The 15,323-nt window shown below is 30.1% G+C and overlaps 2 protein-coding genes across 2 annotated transcripts; one reads left to right on the forward strand and one right to left on the reverse strand.

The window, feature by feature from the left end:
* Positions 1-2,365: 2,365 nt before the first annotated feature.
* LOC146528662 (uncharacterized) lies at positions 2,366-3,247 on the reverse strand. The gene is made up of 2 exons (XM_085202605.1): positions 2,978-3,247; positions 2,366-2,532 (listed from the first exon to the last, which is right to left on the reverse strand). The coding sequence occupies exons 1-2, from the start codon at positions 3,245-3,247 to the stop codon at positions 2,368-2,370; spliced, it is 435 nt and encodes a 144-aa protein (XP_085058731.1). The 3' UTR covers positions 2,366-2,367.
* Positions 3,248-12,606: 9,359 nt separating this feature from the next.
* Positions 12,607-15,322, forward strand: LOC146528663 (uncharacterized). The gene is made up of 3 exons (XM_085203641.1): positions 12,607-12,744; positions 14,619-14,750; positions 15,152-15,322. Exons 1-3 carry the CDS (start codon positions 12,655-12,657, stop codon positions 15,308-15,310), a joined length of 381 nt encoding a protein of 126 aa, XP_085059767.1. The 5' UTR covers positions 12,607-12,654; the 3' UTR covers positions 15,311-15,322.
* The last annotated feature ends 1 nt before the right edge of the window (position 15,323 follows it).

Here is a 15,323-nt window from a genome sequence, read left to right on the forward strand (position 1 = left end):
TAAACAAGAAATAACAAATCTTTATAGAGGAAATTATTATAATTAGTATAATTATCTCGATATTTACTAACAACTAATTGACAAATGCTTTCTATTTTATTCACTCTATATTTCCTGCTACATGCAGGGTAGGCAGAAAGAACCTAATGAAGGTACTACCTTCTCATTCCGCTCGAATTCGAGATACCGCGTCTGTGTGGAAGTCAAACCAATTTCTTTTACTTCCATATAAGTAAATATCCCTTCTATATTGTAAGTAATAACTAAGAATATTAAAATTATTAGAAAAGTGACTCTATGATTTTTGTTTTTTGTTTTACCGTTAATCAATTTGCTTACAATGTATGTCAACTTTATTTATTTACCGTTCTTGTGAGGCCGAGCTCTTATCAGTTCTTGTGAGGCCAAAACACTGGATTATTTTTATATAGCATTTTATTATCTTCTCGCTGTATCCCTCTCATAGCAGGATAGTCAGAGGAAACCTGGGTACCTAGTACCAGTCCGTTCCCATTAAGACAATTTCGTTCCTCACTTTCCGCCAAATTCTGGAGGCATTGCGTATTGAGTTGCTTAACTTAACGTCGCCGTTCGCCTCATACATACAACAAACTAAATTTAATAAAAAAATACTTAGATTACACAACTTTTTTATTTAAAGCATTTTTTTATTTTTTTCATTTCTAGAGCTTTGTCTGTTACTAAGATAATACTTATACTCAATTAACTTGTTTTTTGTATATTCCTTTTGATAAACATTTATTCTACCTAATTTTATAAACAAATTAAAATTTTAAGTAATGATACGTAGTCGTGGTCATAGGTATATTATTAGTGGTCGTGGTCGTGGACGTGGTCGTGTCAGCATAATTCATTATATATTTTGTGGTCCAGTAAGCTCCAAAAGCTAATAGGCCGGTAATTAAAAGGCTGAAATCACAATAAATTAAAAAATAAACGTTGTAATTATCAATAATTCAATGAATATAATTAAATAAATAAAGTAATAAATAAATTTAAATTTACTTTTTATAAATGTCCTTATAACAAAATCAAAGAACATAATTATTATGGTATATAAAGTTGTTTAAAGTTATATTTGTATATATAACTAGCATAAAATTTTCACGCATCTTTTGTATCTAGCGGATCAGAGATAACCTAATAATATTTCTTACATTGTCATATATGTTTATCGTGACCCATGGTTGTAAAATGAGTTGAGAAATGTACGGAGTGTCTTAACACTAGATTCCCTCTACCTACCCTACCCAATAGATAGATAATAGAGATAGTAGATACTCACAATGCAAAAGGCATATTTATTAATTTTTTTAGACGCTATCCAAAACCAAGCCGTGATCTTAAAATGGCAATAGGAGAATATAATTTCATGAAAGAATTAATCCTTATATAAGTTTTGGCAACGTACATAAATGTAGTAATCCACACAACTCGAAAGAGAGTTTTTAAAATAACAAGTTTTATGCATATTATAATAAAACAGTAAAATATATGTCAGTAGTCTGTACATCAAATATTTTAATGAAAAAATCATTTAAGGGTGATGTAAAAATAGTGATAGATCTAAAGAAAATAGTTTGCCGTACTGTTTATTTGTCTCTTTGTTGAAACATGATGTAATCTTTAGATCTACTGGAGGAATTTAAATGTAACTTCAGTTCTAGGCAGGACCACGGCTATAAGAAATAATGAAATACCCTCTATGGAAAGTTTTTTAGCGTGATAAACATTTTCTAAGTACGCAAGAGAGTCATTTTTTATTTCAGTATGCAAAAGAAGAGACCTTAATTATAAGAAACAGAAAAATGACGAATATCGACTATAATGGACATATGGACTATAATGAAAAAATTACGAATATTCGTTGACAAATAAAATGTATGAAAATTGACACACTGTAACCTCTAATACAATTGGTTTCATCATGCACTCTCGTACGACAAATATAGAGTTCCGAGACATGTAGAGTTCTGCCACTCATCACGCAATATTTCGACTTCGAGTAGAAAGTGGAGAAAGAGTGGAGTGGAATTGAAGATTATCTTTATCAATCTGTTTCAATAATAACGGGTGGTAAAACAAATTACCATAGCAAAAGCCATAATGTCTACGTAAGAAAAACTTTAGTTAGCGGGCAATTAGCTTATAGTCTTAATCTTATAGCTATCAATTTATTGTGCACAGCACCTTTCTGCTCTCAATAATATTTAATGTTTAATATATGCGTATAATAACCTGAGTGGTTCATTTAACCAACTGTGATTAAATGTTCAAATTTCACACGTTTCGTCAATAAAAAGAAGTTTGCTTTAAAAATATACATTTATTTATGATTTGCGGTATTTATATAATGATTAAAATAAAATCAGTTAATGTAAAAATAGAGGCAAATAGGGATAGCACTCCGATAGTAAGGTAAGTTTTATCAAAGGGTTGTACTAAACGTCGAGGATCATTTATCGTAACAGTAGAACGATTTTTCTTGAGTTTCTTGCTTTCAACTATAACCTGTCATAGAAAATATATTTTAATTCAGAAAAATATATTTTAATTCAAAACCGTTTTCCACTCAACACACAATGCCTATAGAATTCGGCGAAAAGTGAGGAATGGAAGTATCTTAATAGGAGTAGAGTGTTAACTAGATTCCCAGGCTCACCTAGTTCCATCTACCGACCTTACTATGTGCGGTGTGAAGTTTGAAGCAAAATATATAAAATTTTCGTCACCTATAACATAATCCTTCAAAAAGAATGGAAAGTGTCCAGATACAGTGACATGTACTAAATTTTATTTTTTATTTAGACAAATATTTTTTTTAGGTAATTTATGAATTTATGTAATATCCAATACCCATACACGATTAATGATAAATGTTATATGAGATAGAGCCAACTTTTTTTTTGATACATTATGAAAAATATTGTTACAGTGTATAATTTCAAAATCTCACCAGCATAGCTGCATTTAGGCCGAGTACCACAAAACCAGAAAATAAAAAATATGCATGCATAAATATATATATCTCTTCATCAATCAACATGGACATGATAAGGCCGATCGGTATTTGTATCTGTGACCATATGGCACCTCCTATGAGCGTCTGCTCATCTCGATTCTTCGGTCTACTATTTACTTCGCCTATGATCCATAAACCCCCAGCAACTATCACTAGGCCTAAACTTATAAATTTTAAAATAAGGCTAGCTATGCGTGACACCATTTGCTCCTAGAGTCATTTCTGTCTTTGACGGGTGCACAATTTAAAAACAATCAAATTTTCATCTCCTTTGACGTATTTTTTTTTGTAAATATAATTATAATTAAAATATATCAAAAAGTACATATAGGTACAATGCCTTTTGATTTTCATATTTTAACTTTACCGAACCAGAACAATTCATATCTTATAATATTTAATTCACTAATAAAATTAAATAATGATATTTATATTAAAATAAAGATTTGATATAGTTACATATTTTTTTTTTTTAGATATATTCTTTCAATAATAAGCATATTAAATGAAGTATTGTTTAATGTGAAATTGCTCTTTTCAAAATTTTTTAAGCTCTGAAGTTTTGTTCCACCCTTCAATATATAAATTTTGTTGAATAGATCAAAAGATAGAGAGTGAGCCCTGGAAGTGTTCAACTGATATCTCTTGCCTTCTTTTACCTTAGAACCTTTAAAAATACAGCTTTACAATATTGATGTGGAAATTCTTAACGTAGCTACGAATGAAACCCTTTTTAACTGAATTCTTCAATCGCACAAAGAGGGAATGGAACTCATTGCCGGCGTCTAACATTGAATGACATTCAAAGTAGGGTTCTTTTAAAATAGAGTAAATAGATATTTATTAGTCAAGTGTGTAGATTAGATCACCTAAGCTGGCTCCGCATATCCTACGAAGAGATTTCATCTCTATAGCTGTTCATCATTCTTCTGTAATACCCACGTCGACGTGCATATTCATTTAAATAATAAATAGCATTCTATAACGATATTAATTACAATCTAAAAAAAAATAACATTGAGCATATTGTCGGTGTATTTATAGAATCATTTAATTTAATATAATATATATTTAATAAATCATTTTATTTTATATATTTAATATATATTTAATAAATCACTTTATTTATTTTAATATGTGATCGAAGCACTTCCTAAATAGTTCTGTAGATGGCGATGCTCTGTAAAAATAAGTTTAAATAAAATAAGAAAAAAAAATTAACGATAAAACATTGACGTATAAAAACCCCTAGATGCATAGTCTCATATAAAAATGTAAATTTACAAGAATTTTACAAATTTACTAACTTAAAATATTTAATACTATTTATTAAACAGTTTAACATTTCAAAAGTGTTATCCAACGTCAAATGTTGCCTACATTTATATAACAATTGAATTTCAGGTCTTAATGCATTTTTTAAAAATATGTTTCAGTCTTTAATGTATAATATTCTTTAAAATTGATACAAATATAGCAAGCATGTAATGCATTTATATTATTTAAAATCCATTTACGAATGTTCTCGTACAACAAATGCTATTAACTATAATAATCTCTATAAATACCTTTAATCGTGATAGAAAACTCTAAATAACATGCATTTAATTCTCTGTTGCAAACAAAAATTTTGGTACTATTAAATATAATTTTTAGTAGTACTTCACTGTATGATTTGTTCAATATTATTCAGATATTATTTTAAAATGTTAAAACATATTGTGTTTTTATATAGCCTTATTGTTTTTTACATTGTCTGTTCATCTATTCATGTTACTCGAAAAGATTACGTTTGTATTTCCAGAACAAATCAGAAAATATTATTGGTTGAAAGCCAAATTAATTTTAATAACTAAAAATACTTTTTCAGGGCAAGTTTACAACTAAAATATTAAGATTTGACGTATGCAAAGGACCTAAGCGAATCGAGTGTGGCAACCTGGTTGCAAAAGTTGTAAACGATACGAACTTAATACTAAATTATAGTGTCAACAAAGATATGGTTCCAACTCGGGTAACGTATTATTTAAAAAAAAAATATTATAACTAAAATAAATCAAATAAATCAGCTTCACGCTGTATCCCGCACACAGCAGGGTAGGCAAAGGGAACCTAGTATTAGGACACTCTGTTCCCCACTTTCTGCCGAATTCTGGAGGCTTTGCGTGTTGAAAGGCAGAACTCAACGCCACACTTTGCATCGACACCAGAGCGAAGAAATGGAAATATAAATTTTAATAAATATTTCATCACGTCGAGTGGGGATCCAGAACCAGTCGGTTTTACAGTCTCCTTGCGCCACCACTGGCCTGGACTCTATTATAACTACTATTTAAAAATAAGATTTATTTACACTTATTTCTGCATAAAGAATGCAAAACTGTAGATTTTATCGTATCATTTTTGTGGAGATCAACTGACAAGATATAGAAATTACAATCAATATTACATTTACATATATAGAGACATAGATAATAATAACGTAGATTAACATAATTTTACATAATTTTAATAAGTATCATCAATCATACAGGGCAGTATTATGTCAGCGATAAATAACAAAACATTAGTGAGACTTCAAATGAAAAAGCCATGTGATAACCTTATCATGAGACCCATATTACAATCTGTACTAAATATAACGAGTACGTGTATGTTTCAACAGGCAAGTTTAAAATTTTTACACTAATTATTAGTTATAGCAGCCTCTAGGTCTTATAAAATCTCATCAACTCTTATTAATCTAATAATATTTAATTTATAATCAATGATTTCAAAAATTATATTATATTATTTATTTAACTTATTTTTAAATCCGTCAAATACTTTCGCAAACTAAAATTGATTCTCTAATCTAATAAAATATTATAGTTTACTCCTGCCAGACGTCTTAAAAGTTTTTAAATTGGAACAAAATACGTTACACTAGCAGGCTTTAATTTTACATATATGTATTATATCTATACTATTTCAAGACCACTTATATTTCCCTTTATCTCCCCTTTATCTGATGTACCTTTATTTGGCGCTCCTATTCCTCCTCCTATATCTGAGGTCTGGGTGTCCTGGAACCTTGTTAACGCATTGCCAACCTATTCTAGCAAGACATTGCGCGGCGTTGAGATCTGCTACTCAACACGAAATGTCTTAAATACAGAAGGAAGACGGAGAACAGTGTCTTGACATTAGATTATCTCAGCCTCCATTACCATATGCGTTTTAAAGACATTTTTTTTTGTATATATTATACATCCATACCTATATTATAAATTCGAAAGTAACTCTGTCTGTCTGTCTGTCTGTCTGTCTGTCTTTTCCGCAATCAGGGCCAAACCGCTAATTTAATTGTGATAAAATACTCATATAGAGATACCTGAGGGTCCCGGGATGAACATAGGATACTTTTTTTTTCTCATATTTGTAATATTTTCGTTATATACCAATATATTAAAATAATTAATTTGACAAGGAATTTATTCCGCCATGTTAATAACAATCGTCGCTACGCGTTGCTAAGCAACGGCTTGCAAAGTTTGCTGTTTTAAGAAAACGTCACCCACAGTGAGTTTGCTTAATGCATACATGGTGCGCGCCGATATAGATTTATACAAATCTCTTTATACAAATCATTAACAAAAATTAGATGATTTCTATAATTTGATATTCATCCTTATGAAAATAAATATAATAGTCACTTTTAGCATTTCATCTAGATGGAAATTATAGTTTACTGTATAACATTCTAATAAATGACTGATTCCAAATGACCTAGCCTTCGGGCGGCATAGTATGAGTATGACCGACGCGAACCGGCGGATGACTGATGATTTTGTAAATTTTTATAGATTTTCGAATTACTATTATTTTTTATGTAATTATTTGCTGCTTATAATTAATTTATCTCAATTTGGTTATCTATACCGATGTTATACACTTAAAATATCGTAATTTTAATCATTTGAGATTTTATTTAATATTGTTCGCAAAAATTAATAATTATTTAATATAGAAAAATGTTTAGTACGCGCGCACAGCAAACTTTAGGTTTTTTTTTCTAATATTAAGAATTTCCTTTAGTTACTTTTACTTCTTTGGTTTGTTCATTTCGGTTACTCAGATATTTTTTCTAATAATAAATATCCACTTATTATTATTTTTTAACTTATTTTAATGATTTAGGCTTATATTTTCGCGGGCGTAGCCGCGTCCGGGCCCACTAGTAATTGTATAAATTAATTAAAATTTTTCAAAACACATTTTAGGGCAACTACAACTTGAGCCTCAATATAGACAAAATAGCACAGAAACATTATGGAGGAATGTTCCTATACGGAGACCTTACATTTAGAACCGTATTTTATAATGAACAATGTAATTTGGTTTGTGTTTTAATTGAAGTAATGTTCTATCCAAAAAGGAATCCTTAAATAGATTAGATAATAATTTTAAGTAATAATTTTTTAGTAAAAAATCCATTGATAGTGGAGAGCAGAGACAGCGGCCCGTATCTAGTTATGATATGCCGTAAAAATAAAAAGCACCACATATTCTACTTTTCGACCCAATTAATGTTTTATTTTGTATTATTCCTATAATTAAATTTTATTAAGTATATTAAAATCCAACTACCCTGACTCTCTCTGACTACCCCGCTAGGGATGAAGCGTGAAGCTATATATGTATGTATAAAAACCAATGGCGTTTCAACCAATTTGGACATTTACATTTTACATTTAGTACATTTAGTACTTAAAAGTTACAAAAGTTTAAAAAATTATAGATTTTTGTATTATTATGCACCACAAAACAAACTAATAGATTTTTTTACTGCTTTTTTAATAGGTACCTATAGATTTGTTATTGTTTTATCAGCTTCATGCTGTATCCCGCCCACAGCAGGGTAGGCAGAGGGAACGTGGTGTTAAGACACTCCGTTCCTCACTTTCCGCCGAAGCCTGAAGGCATTGCGTGGTGAGTGGCGGAACTCAACGGATTTGTTATTCATAGAAGATTTTAAAATTTAGGAAACTGAAGAATTTGTGTTTCCAAATTATTTTTCCTTTTTAATTCTCAAATATACATTTTTTTTATTTAACATTGAAATATATTTATGTTATAATTAGCAAATAAAAGCTTCCTTAAAAATATTAAACTTTAGTTTTATTTACCTGTATGATTAATCTATATCCCCTCAAAAACATAAATGTAAAATGAAAGCCAAGTTCAGTAATAAAACATATGCCTTCAGCGATAAAAGAAGTGAGATGTTGGAGGAACTTGGAGACTTTATTTATGTGTAAAATCTGACTTGGCTAGTTTTCTTATGAATTTACAATAGAATCTGAATAGAATAGAATTTGAATACATTCATTTATATCGATGTAAATTAATTTGAAAACTGGCCAAGTCAGATATTACACATAAATAAAGTCTCCAAGTTGTAATAAGAATGGACATTTTCAGTTGTTATAAAATATTTTATATTGTTAAAAATAAATTTCAGGACTGACCATTGAACTTGGCATACATTTACATCTCACTTCTTTTATCGCTGAAGGCATATGTTTTATTACTGAACTTGGCTTTCATTTTACATTTATGTTTTTGACGAGATATCATTACTTTTTGTACAGAAGTCATAAGTAGAAAGGTTCATAATGTAATAAAAATCAAAATATTCTTCATTCAATTTGGCCATTACAAGTACTTTTCCTATAGGAAGCTACTGCGGCAAGAAACTCAATAGTTGCTCTTTTTAAAACATAGTTTAGTAATAAGTAAGTTTAGAGTACGCTTCATAGGACATTTCTCTTCGCCGAATAAACCAAGTAGGACACCATTGTGATAATACACTTCTACCTTAATATTGTAAAAATCTACTGCAACCTTTATTTCGGAAGTAGCTCCGTACGTAGTTAAGCAAAGCATGTCTTCTTTAGAAGAGTAAGGATTCCCGTTTCGAGCGCTAGTGTAGATACTTAAATCATTCCAGTTACGACATACGTACTCTACTATAGTCTCGCGCAATTTATTATTTTGTTGTATATCAATACGCTCAAACAAAGAATATGCAATAGCATGGAAGAGACAGCTCCCATCGGGAGGCATTGGAACAATTCGGTGTAAGGTTCTTGTTTCACCCACAAGCAATTCTATTGAACGACTCATTGTTCAAAATGTCTTGGAAAAAATATGAACAATAAGTTTATTAAGTCCTGACGGTACAAATCTGAATTGATATGATCCCAAGGTCGACTTCGTTCTCTGCTGTTTCCACAAGTGTTCCTAAAACCAGTAAAATCATGAAACCCAGGCCAAAAAAACCATTAAAATATGAGCGCCTTCGTACAATAAAATATATCTAATATAATTAGGTATTTACTTTTTTATTATAGTCAATAATATTATGTTTTATTACTCTTAAGATGATATTTAATTATATATGAAAATAGATTATATTTATCTATGAATCTCGACTATAGTTTTTATTTTGTTGATTAAATGACAGTTGTCAGATTAGAAAGTAATTAATGTATGCTGCGTTTAGAAAACTGATATATTTATTATTATTTTTTTCTAACTTTATAATTTTATTAGAATAACTCAATAGGCAATGCCTCCAGAATTCAATGGAAAGTGGAGTTACTGAGTGTCTTAACACTAAGTTCACACACACTAACACTATGTGTGGGATACACCGTAAAGCGGATTTATTTATTTTTTATTATTTTGTTTAAGTAATTAATAATTTTCTCTTTTTTTTTCTTATTTTTTTTATTAACAATTACTTAAATTTTTACTGTTAATAATTACTTTATAATTACTTCTGTTAAGATAGCTGGTAGGCTGACAAGATATCAAAATAAAAATCAAATCAGCTTCACGCTGTATCCCGCACACAGAAGAGTAGACAGAGAGAACCTAGTGTTAAAACACTCAGTAACTCCACTTTCCATCGGATTCTGGTGGCATTGCGTGTTGAGTGGCGGAAGTCTACGCCGCGCCTTGCCTCGACACCAGAGCGAAGAAATGGAAATATAAGTTTAAATAAATATTTCATTTTCTCGAGTGGGAACCGAACTCACAACCAGTCAGGTTTTACAGTCACACTTTGTGCCCCTGTGCCACGACTGACCTTACAGATAGTATATTATTATTAAATTTTATATATATTTCTATCAATATAATTATTTTTTAAAAGCTTTTATTTATATAAATTTTTAGTGTATTTTTTTTCTGTTTTAGGATTCTGTACCTTGAAAGCAATAAAATAGAACCCTTATAGGATCTTATATAGGACTTAGTACTTAAATATTGTAATAATAATTTAATATCAAATACGTTAATCGACTATGCAAATACTCTTATAGTTTAATAAGTACTAAAATGTTTAAATTATCTATATATATAAAAGGACTTGTCCTCACTGACTGAGGCTTACCTCAGCACGCACAGCCGTAACCGGTGATGGTAGAAACGTTAAATTTGGACAGATGTTTACTTTCGTAATCTGGACATCCACTAAGAATGGATTTTGAAAACTTTTAACCCTAAAGGGGTGAAATAGGGGTTGAAAATTTGTATGGAAAAAAAATTAAATCGGCACCGATTTTCATAAAATTTGAAATTTAGATTTTTAAAAGTATTTAATTGAACACATGTTTCATCGGTTTCTAGAATTCTCCCTCTAAGGGTGCAAATAAGGAGTTGAAAGTTTGTATGAAAAAATATTTAAAACGCCACCGTTTATTATAAAATTTTAAATTTAGACTCTTAAAAATATTTAATTGAACATGTGTTTCATGGCTTTCTAGAATTCACCCCCTAAGGGTGCAAATAAGGGATTGAAAGTTTGTATGGAAAAATCTTTAAATCGCTACCGATTTTTATAAAATTTGAAATTTACACTTAAAAATATTTCATTGAACACATGTTTCATGGGTTATTAGAATTCACCCTTAAATAGGCAAGCGAAGTTGCGCGCGTCCGCTAGTAATAAATAATAATGAAGGATGTTAATCCATTTATTATATTTTTATATTTTTACGTAAAGCCCTTGAAGTCCACGTGATGGCAGGCTTTCTCAGGACATAAATTAGAGTCATTTTCAGCTACAAATGGAGACATATCTTATCTTAAAATATACTTGAAAGCATCGTGTTGTTTTAGATGGCTTACGTAAGTAATAGTGAAGTTAGTCTACAAAACAAATAAAATATTTACTAATGTGTGACATAAATAAAAGCAACATATATAAATAATGCATTGCTCTTATATTATGCCAGGCGCTACACTATAAGTAAATGTTCCTAATTGAATCTATTTATTGAAAAATTTTAAGAAAATATTTAAAAAATACTAGTTTCGGATTTTTCCCTTGATATACACCCAATTACTTAACCGGATGCTAAATTTCACCATTCTAGGTCATCTGGAACTTGGTTAACATTAAGGTCTATAGGTGAGGTACCCCCCTAAAATTTACGATTTTTGGACGTCATTATCTAAATAACTGTTTGAGCTGTGTTTATGAAATTTAATGCACGTATACAGGTAGGGAGTCTAAATATTTGAGCCAAATATGACAGGTTTAGGTGGAATAGTTTTTGAGTTACGAATAGGTAAAAAGTGGCTTCAAATGGTTCGTGTAAAATAACACACGGTGCTGCTCGCCAGTTCTGTTTGTAAAAAAACTAGGCTACGCGCTCCGCGCGTTTTAAATATATATAAATTATTTAAAAATAATTAAATATAAAATCTTCTACATGTGGCATTTAATATTAAATCTATATACGAGTAAATAAAAGTACATGTTCCCACTGATATGACTGGTATGACGCACGCACGCAAATAGATGAAATAGAGGTTTCAACCCCTTTGTATGGATATGTTTTTAAATCGGTCGTTCATTCGTTCGTCCGTCTGTCCATTCATCCGTTCGTTCGTTCGTACCTCGAATTACTCTATGACATTTTATTCAGCTTCATATTTTATTCCGCTTATAACAGAAGTGAATCCCAATCTTGCGTTTTGTCTTAAGAGAGAAAAGAAAATTATTCATATTTCCTACTGCGACTCGAACTTACAACCTTCACAGTCGCTGTGAGCCACTGCGCCAGAAGGACCTCGATAACGGTTTATTAAAATAAATAGAATATCATTACACGGCCTGTTGAATAGAAAGATTATAGTTTATTATAATCTCCAATTATAAAAAATATAATAGTAATAATAGTAAAATATGTATGAACATGTAACAATATCAATTTCAAAATGTATAAGCTCATTCTTGTTTCTCACATTCTTATTATTGCTTATATTATTTATTTAGTTAGCTGTGGACCCCCTACTAACTATGTAAGTTTTAAAATATAACTACGATGTTTTCTATATCTATTCTTTTAAAATTTAAAACACATTTATTACGCCCAATTTTTTAAAAAACCTAAAATTTATTAAGGTGTGAACGTCTCATGGTTGAAAAAATCTTTTAAATGCATTTAGAAAAGCTACAGAAAGCAATTCTTAAAAAAATAACTGAATTTTATTCTAAACAGGGAGAATTTAAACTTAAAATTGGAAAATTTGACATATGTAAAGGACCGAAGAGAATGGAATGCACTGAAATAAACTCAACTGTAGAGAACGAAACTATCTTGAAATTAGACATGCTGATCAAAAAAGACACAATCCTAAAACAGGTAAAACAATATTTTTATTGCAAAATGCTTGTTTGCATAAAAATGATAAATTGTTAAGTCACCTTAACAATTACAATTTTCATATTCCTTTTTATTTAACTCTTCATATTTTTTGGGACTATGAGAACATTATGGAGATTTCCATGACGTGTTAAGATAAAATGTAAATGGAATAATAATGCTAAAATATGAACATGCATATGATAACGAGAGTTCATCATCATAACCTCCTATAGCTTACACAAGATATAAAAATAATGTTAATTTTACTGATACTATTTAAAATGCAAGTTAGCATTTGATGTGTAAAAACAAACACAAGTAGTCTCCATAAGGATAAAATTATAACTCACGTCACATATTGGCCGTCAACGTTTTAAATTAAATTTGTAAGAAAAATATTAATTTTATAAATATAAGATATTAGCGACCCTCTTGCGGCTTCGCCCGTTTTTACTACTGAGTTATTCATATAATGTATGTTTGCAAAGCACTTAAGATAATGTGAAAATTAATGAAACCCTAATGCAACCCGCATTTTCGTAGTTCCAATAAGGATTTTCCAATTGTTTTACACAGCAAGGATTTTTTAGTAGGTACCGTAATTTTAAATCTGTGCTACTAATCTTTTCAAGTACTTATTAAAATATATAGAGTAGAATGACTATTTTGAGATAGTTAAATGACTATTTTTAAACGGATGAAATTATAAACAAAAACCTACCTACTAATAACTACAACGAAAAATATGAAACCAAATATATCGCGCTGAAATAATACATTCAACTCCAATTATCTAATACGTGCAAACGCATCTAAATCTTCGTTTTTATAGAGGCAGGCGGTTTTCGAGCTTGTGGTTAATGCTGTTAAGGGTATTCTGTCCCTGATGAAAAGCAAGCACTACGTTGTTGCCTGTGAGGAAAATTAAATAGATTGCATCGGCCGGGAATCGAACCCGGGCCGCCCGCGTGGCAGGCGAGCATTCTACTACTGAACCACCGATGCGTGTAAGGCAGGCGGGCGCGGCGGACGCGCTTGTATAAGCCGTTTCGCAGCAAGGATTTTTTGATATTGTAACAACTTCTAAAGTACTTATTAAAATGAAAAACAGTAAAAGACAGAGTTGATCTACATTAAATGGCCAACGTAAATAATATATTTATTTAAATGCTGAGAGTAAGGGATAATTGAAACTTGACTCGATACAGTTGATGTGTGAACGGCGGGATGTGTCAACAATTAAATGCGTTTTTCTCCAAAACTATTCGCAATTTCGAAATAGTGTAAACAGCAAATTTTATCTTCGTTTAACGTAGAAATTTAATAAAGTATTTTAAAGGATAAGGATTAATACCATTATGGAAAAATATCCCTCACAATAAAAAATATATTGAAATTACAATTTTTAGACAGAAATATGATCACTACACGTTATTCTTAAAAGATATGAATGTGCTGTTGCGGACTTTTTTGTAGATCTTATTAAGAGGAGTAATACTCCAGTACATTTTTTTCATGTAGTACTTACCACTAAAGCAGCGCATGAGCGAAAGTGTCTCAACGGGTAGGACTTTATATACATTTATCGTATTTATGTTAACATACATAAGAATGTACAAATAATAAACTATATATAAACCTTTCCTGAGAAATACTCGACCTAATGGTGAAAACCGCATCAAAATCCGTTGGATGGTTTAAAAGAGGAAGAGTTAGAAAGTTCAGACAGACACGAAAAGCGACTTTGTTTTATAAGATATAGGATAGGATAGGATAAATAATTATTAAAATTTTGTGAATGTACCTACTTTATTTTCAAAAATAATAATAAATTGTAAAGTTAGTGGGAACGTTGTCGTTTTCTATTACAGGGTAAAATATTGGCAATTGTAAACGGTAAACCGCTTGTGAGGCTGCAGATGAAAAAGCCCTGCGATCATCTCTTCATGAAGCCATTGTTTCAGAAAATATATAACGCTTCTCAAAATTGTGAATTTAAAAAGGTATATAATAAAATATCTAAAAAGGTATAATTATTACTTAAAAACTATTAGCTATAGATAAGATCTCATAAGATTTTCCCATACGAAAAATATTCAACTCAGCTACACAAGTTTCACTTTAAGAAAATTCTTAAAAATTGATTGGTATCCATACAAGGCAATCAAAATATTTTCAAAATAAATTTTTCAAATGAAAATATACGCTTCCAGAAAAAAGTTTACTAGGTGCTATCTTGACATTTACAAAAGTCAAGTCAAGATGGCGCTTAGATAAATATGCTAAATATTCTATTTTCATACATAATACTAATTTAAGTTTATTATTTGTCAAATCATTGTTCTGTATCTCAATTTTTTTAACTAAATAAGTAAACTGACTGATATAAATATTTATATTTCAGGGTCGCTATGCAATAAGCGTTGATATACAAGAAACGGCTCAAAATTACTACGGAGGAATGTTTTTCTATGGAAATGTCACTTTTAAATCAGTTTTTTACAATGAACAATGTAATTTTTCTTGTGCAATTGTAGAAGTCATGTTTGTCCCAAAAAAATGATATAACCAATGTA

This window comes from Heliconius melpomene, chromosome 19 (assembly GCF_056956725.1).
Source record: "Heliconius melpomene rosina isolate 202511_hmr_F chromosome 19, ASM5695672v1, whole genome shotgun sequence".
Classification (NCBI taxonomy): domain Eukaryota; kingdom Metazoa; phylum Arthropoda; class Insecta; order Lepidoptera; family Nymphalidae; genus Heliconius; species Heliconius melpomene.

Excerpts from the sequence above, each read along its gene's own strand:
- LOC146528662 (XM_085202605.1), bottom strand. The coding sequence starts at position 3,247 with ATGGTGTCACGCATAGCTAGCCTTATTTTAAAATTTATAAGTTTAGGC. Across the intron at positions 2,533-2,977 it reads GCCTAAATGCAGCTATGCTG|GTTATAGTTGAAAGCAAGAA; the intron begins GTGAGATTTTGA and ends TTTCTATGACAG.
- LOC146528663 (XM_085203641.1), top strand. The coding sequence starts at position 12,655 with ATGGAATGCACTGAAATAAACTCAACTGTAGAGAACGAAACTATCTTG. Across the intron at positions 12,745-14,618 it reads AAGACACAATCCTAAAACAG|GGTAAAATATTGGCAATTGT; the intron begins GTAAAACAATAT and ends TTTCTATTACAG. Across the intron at positions 14,751-15,151 it reads AAAATTGTGAATTTAAAAAG|GGTCGCTATGCAATAAGCGT; the intron begins GTATATAATAAA and ends TTTATATTTCAG.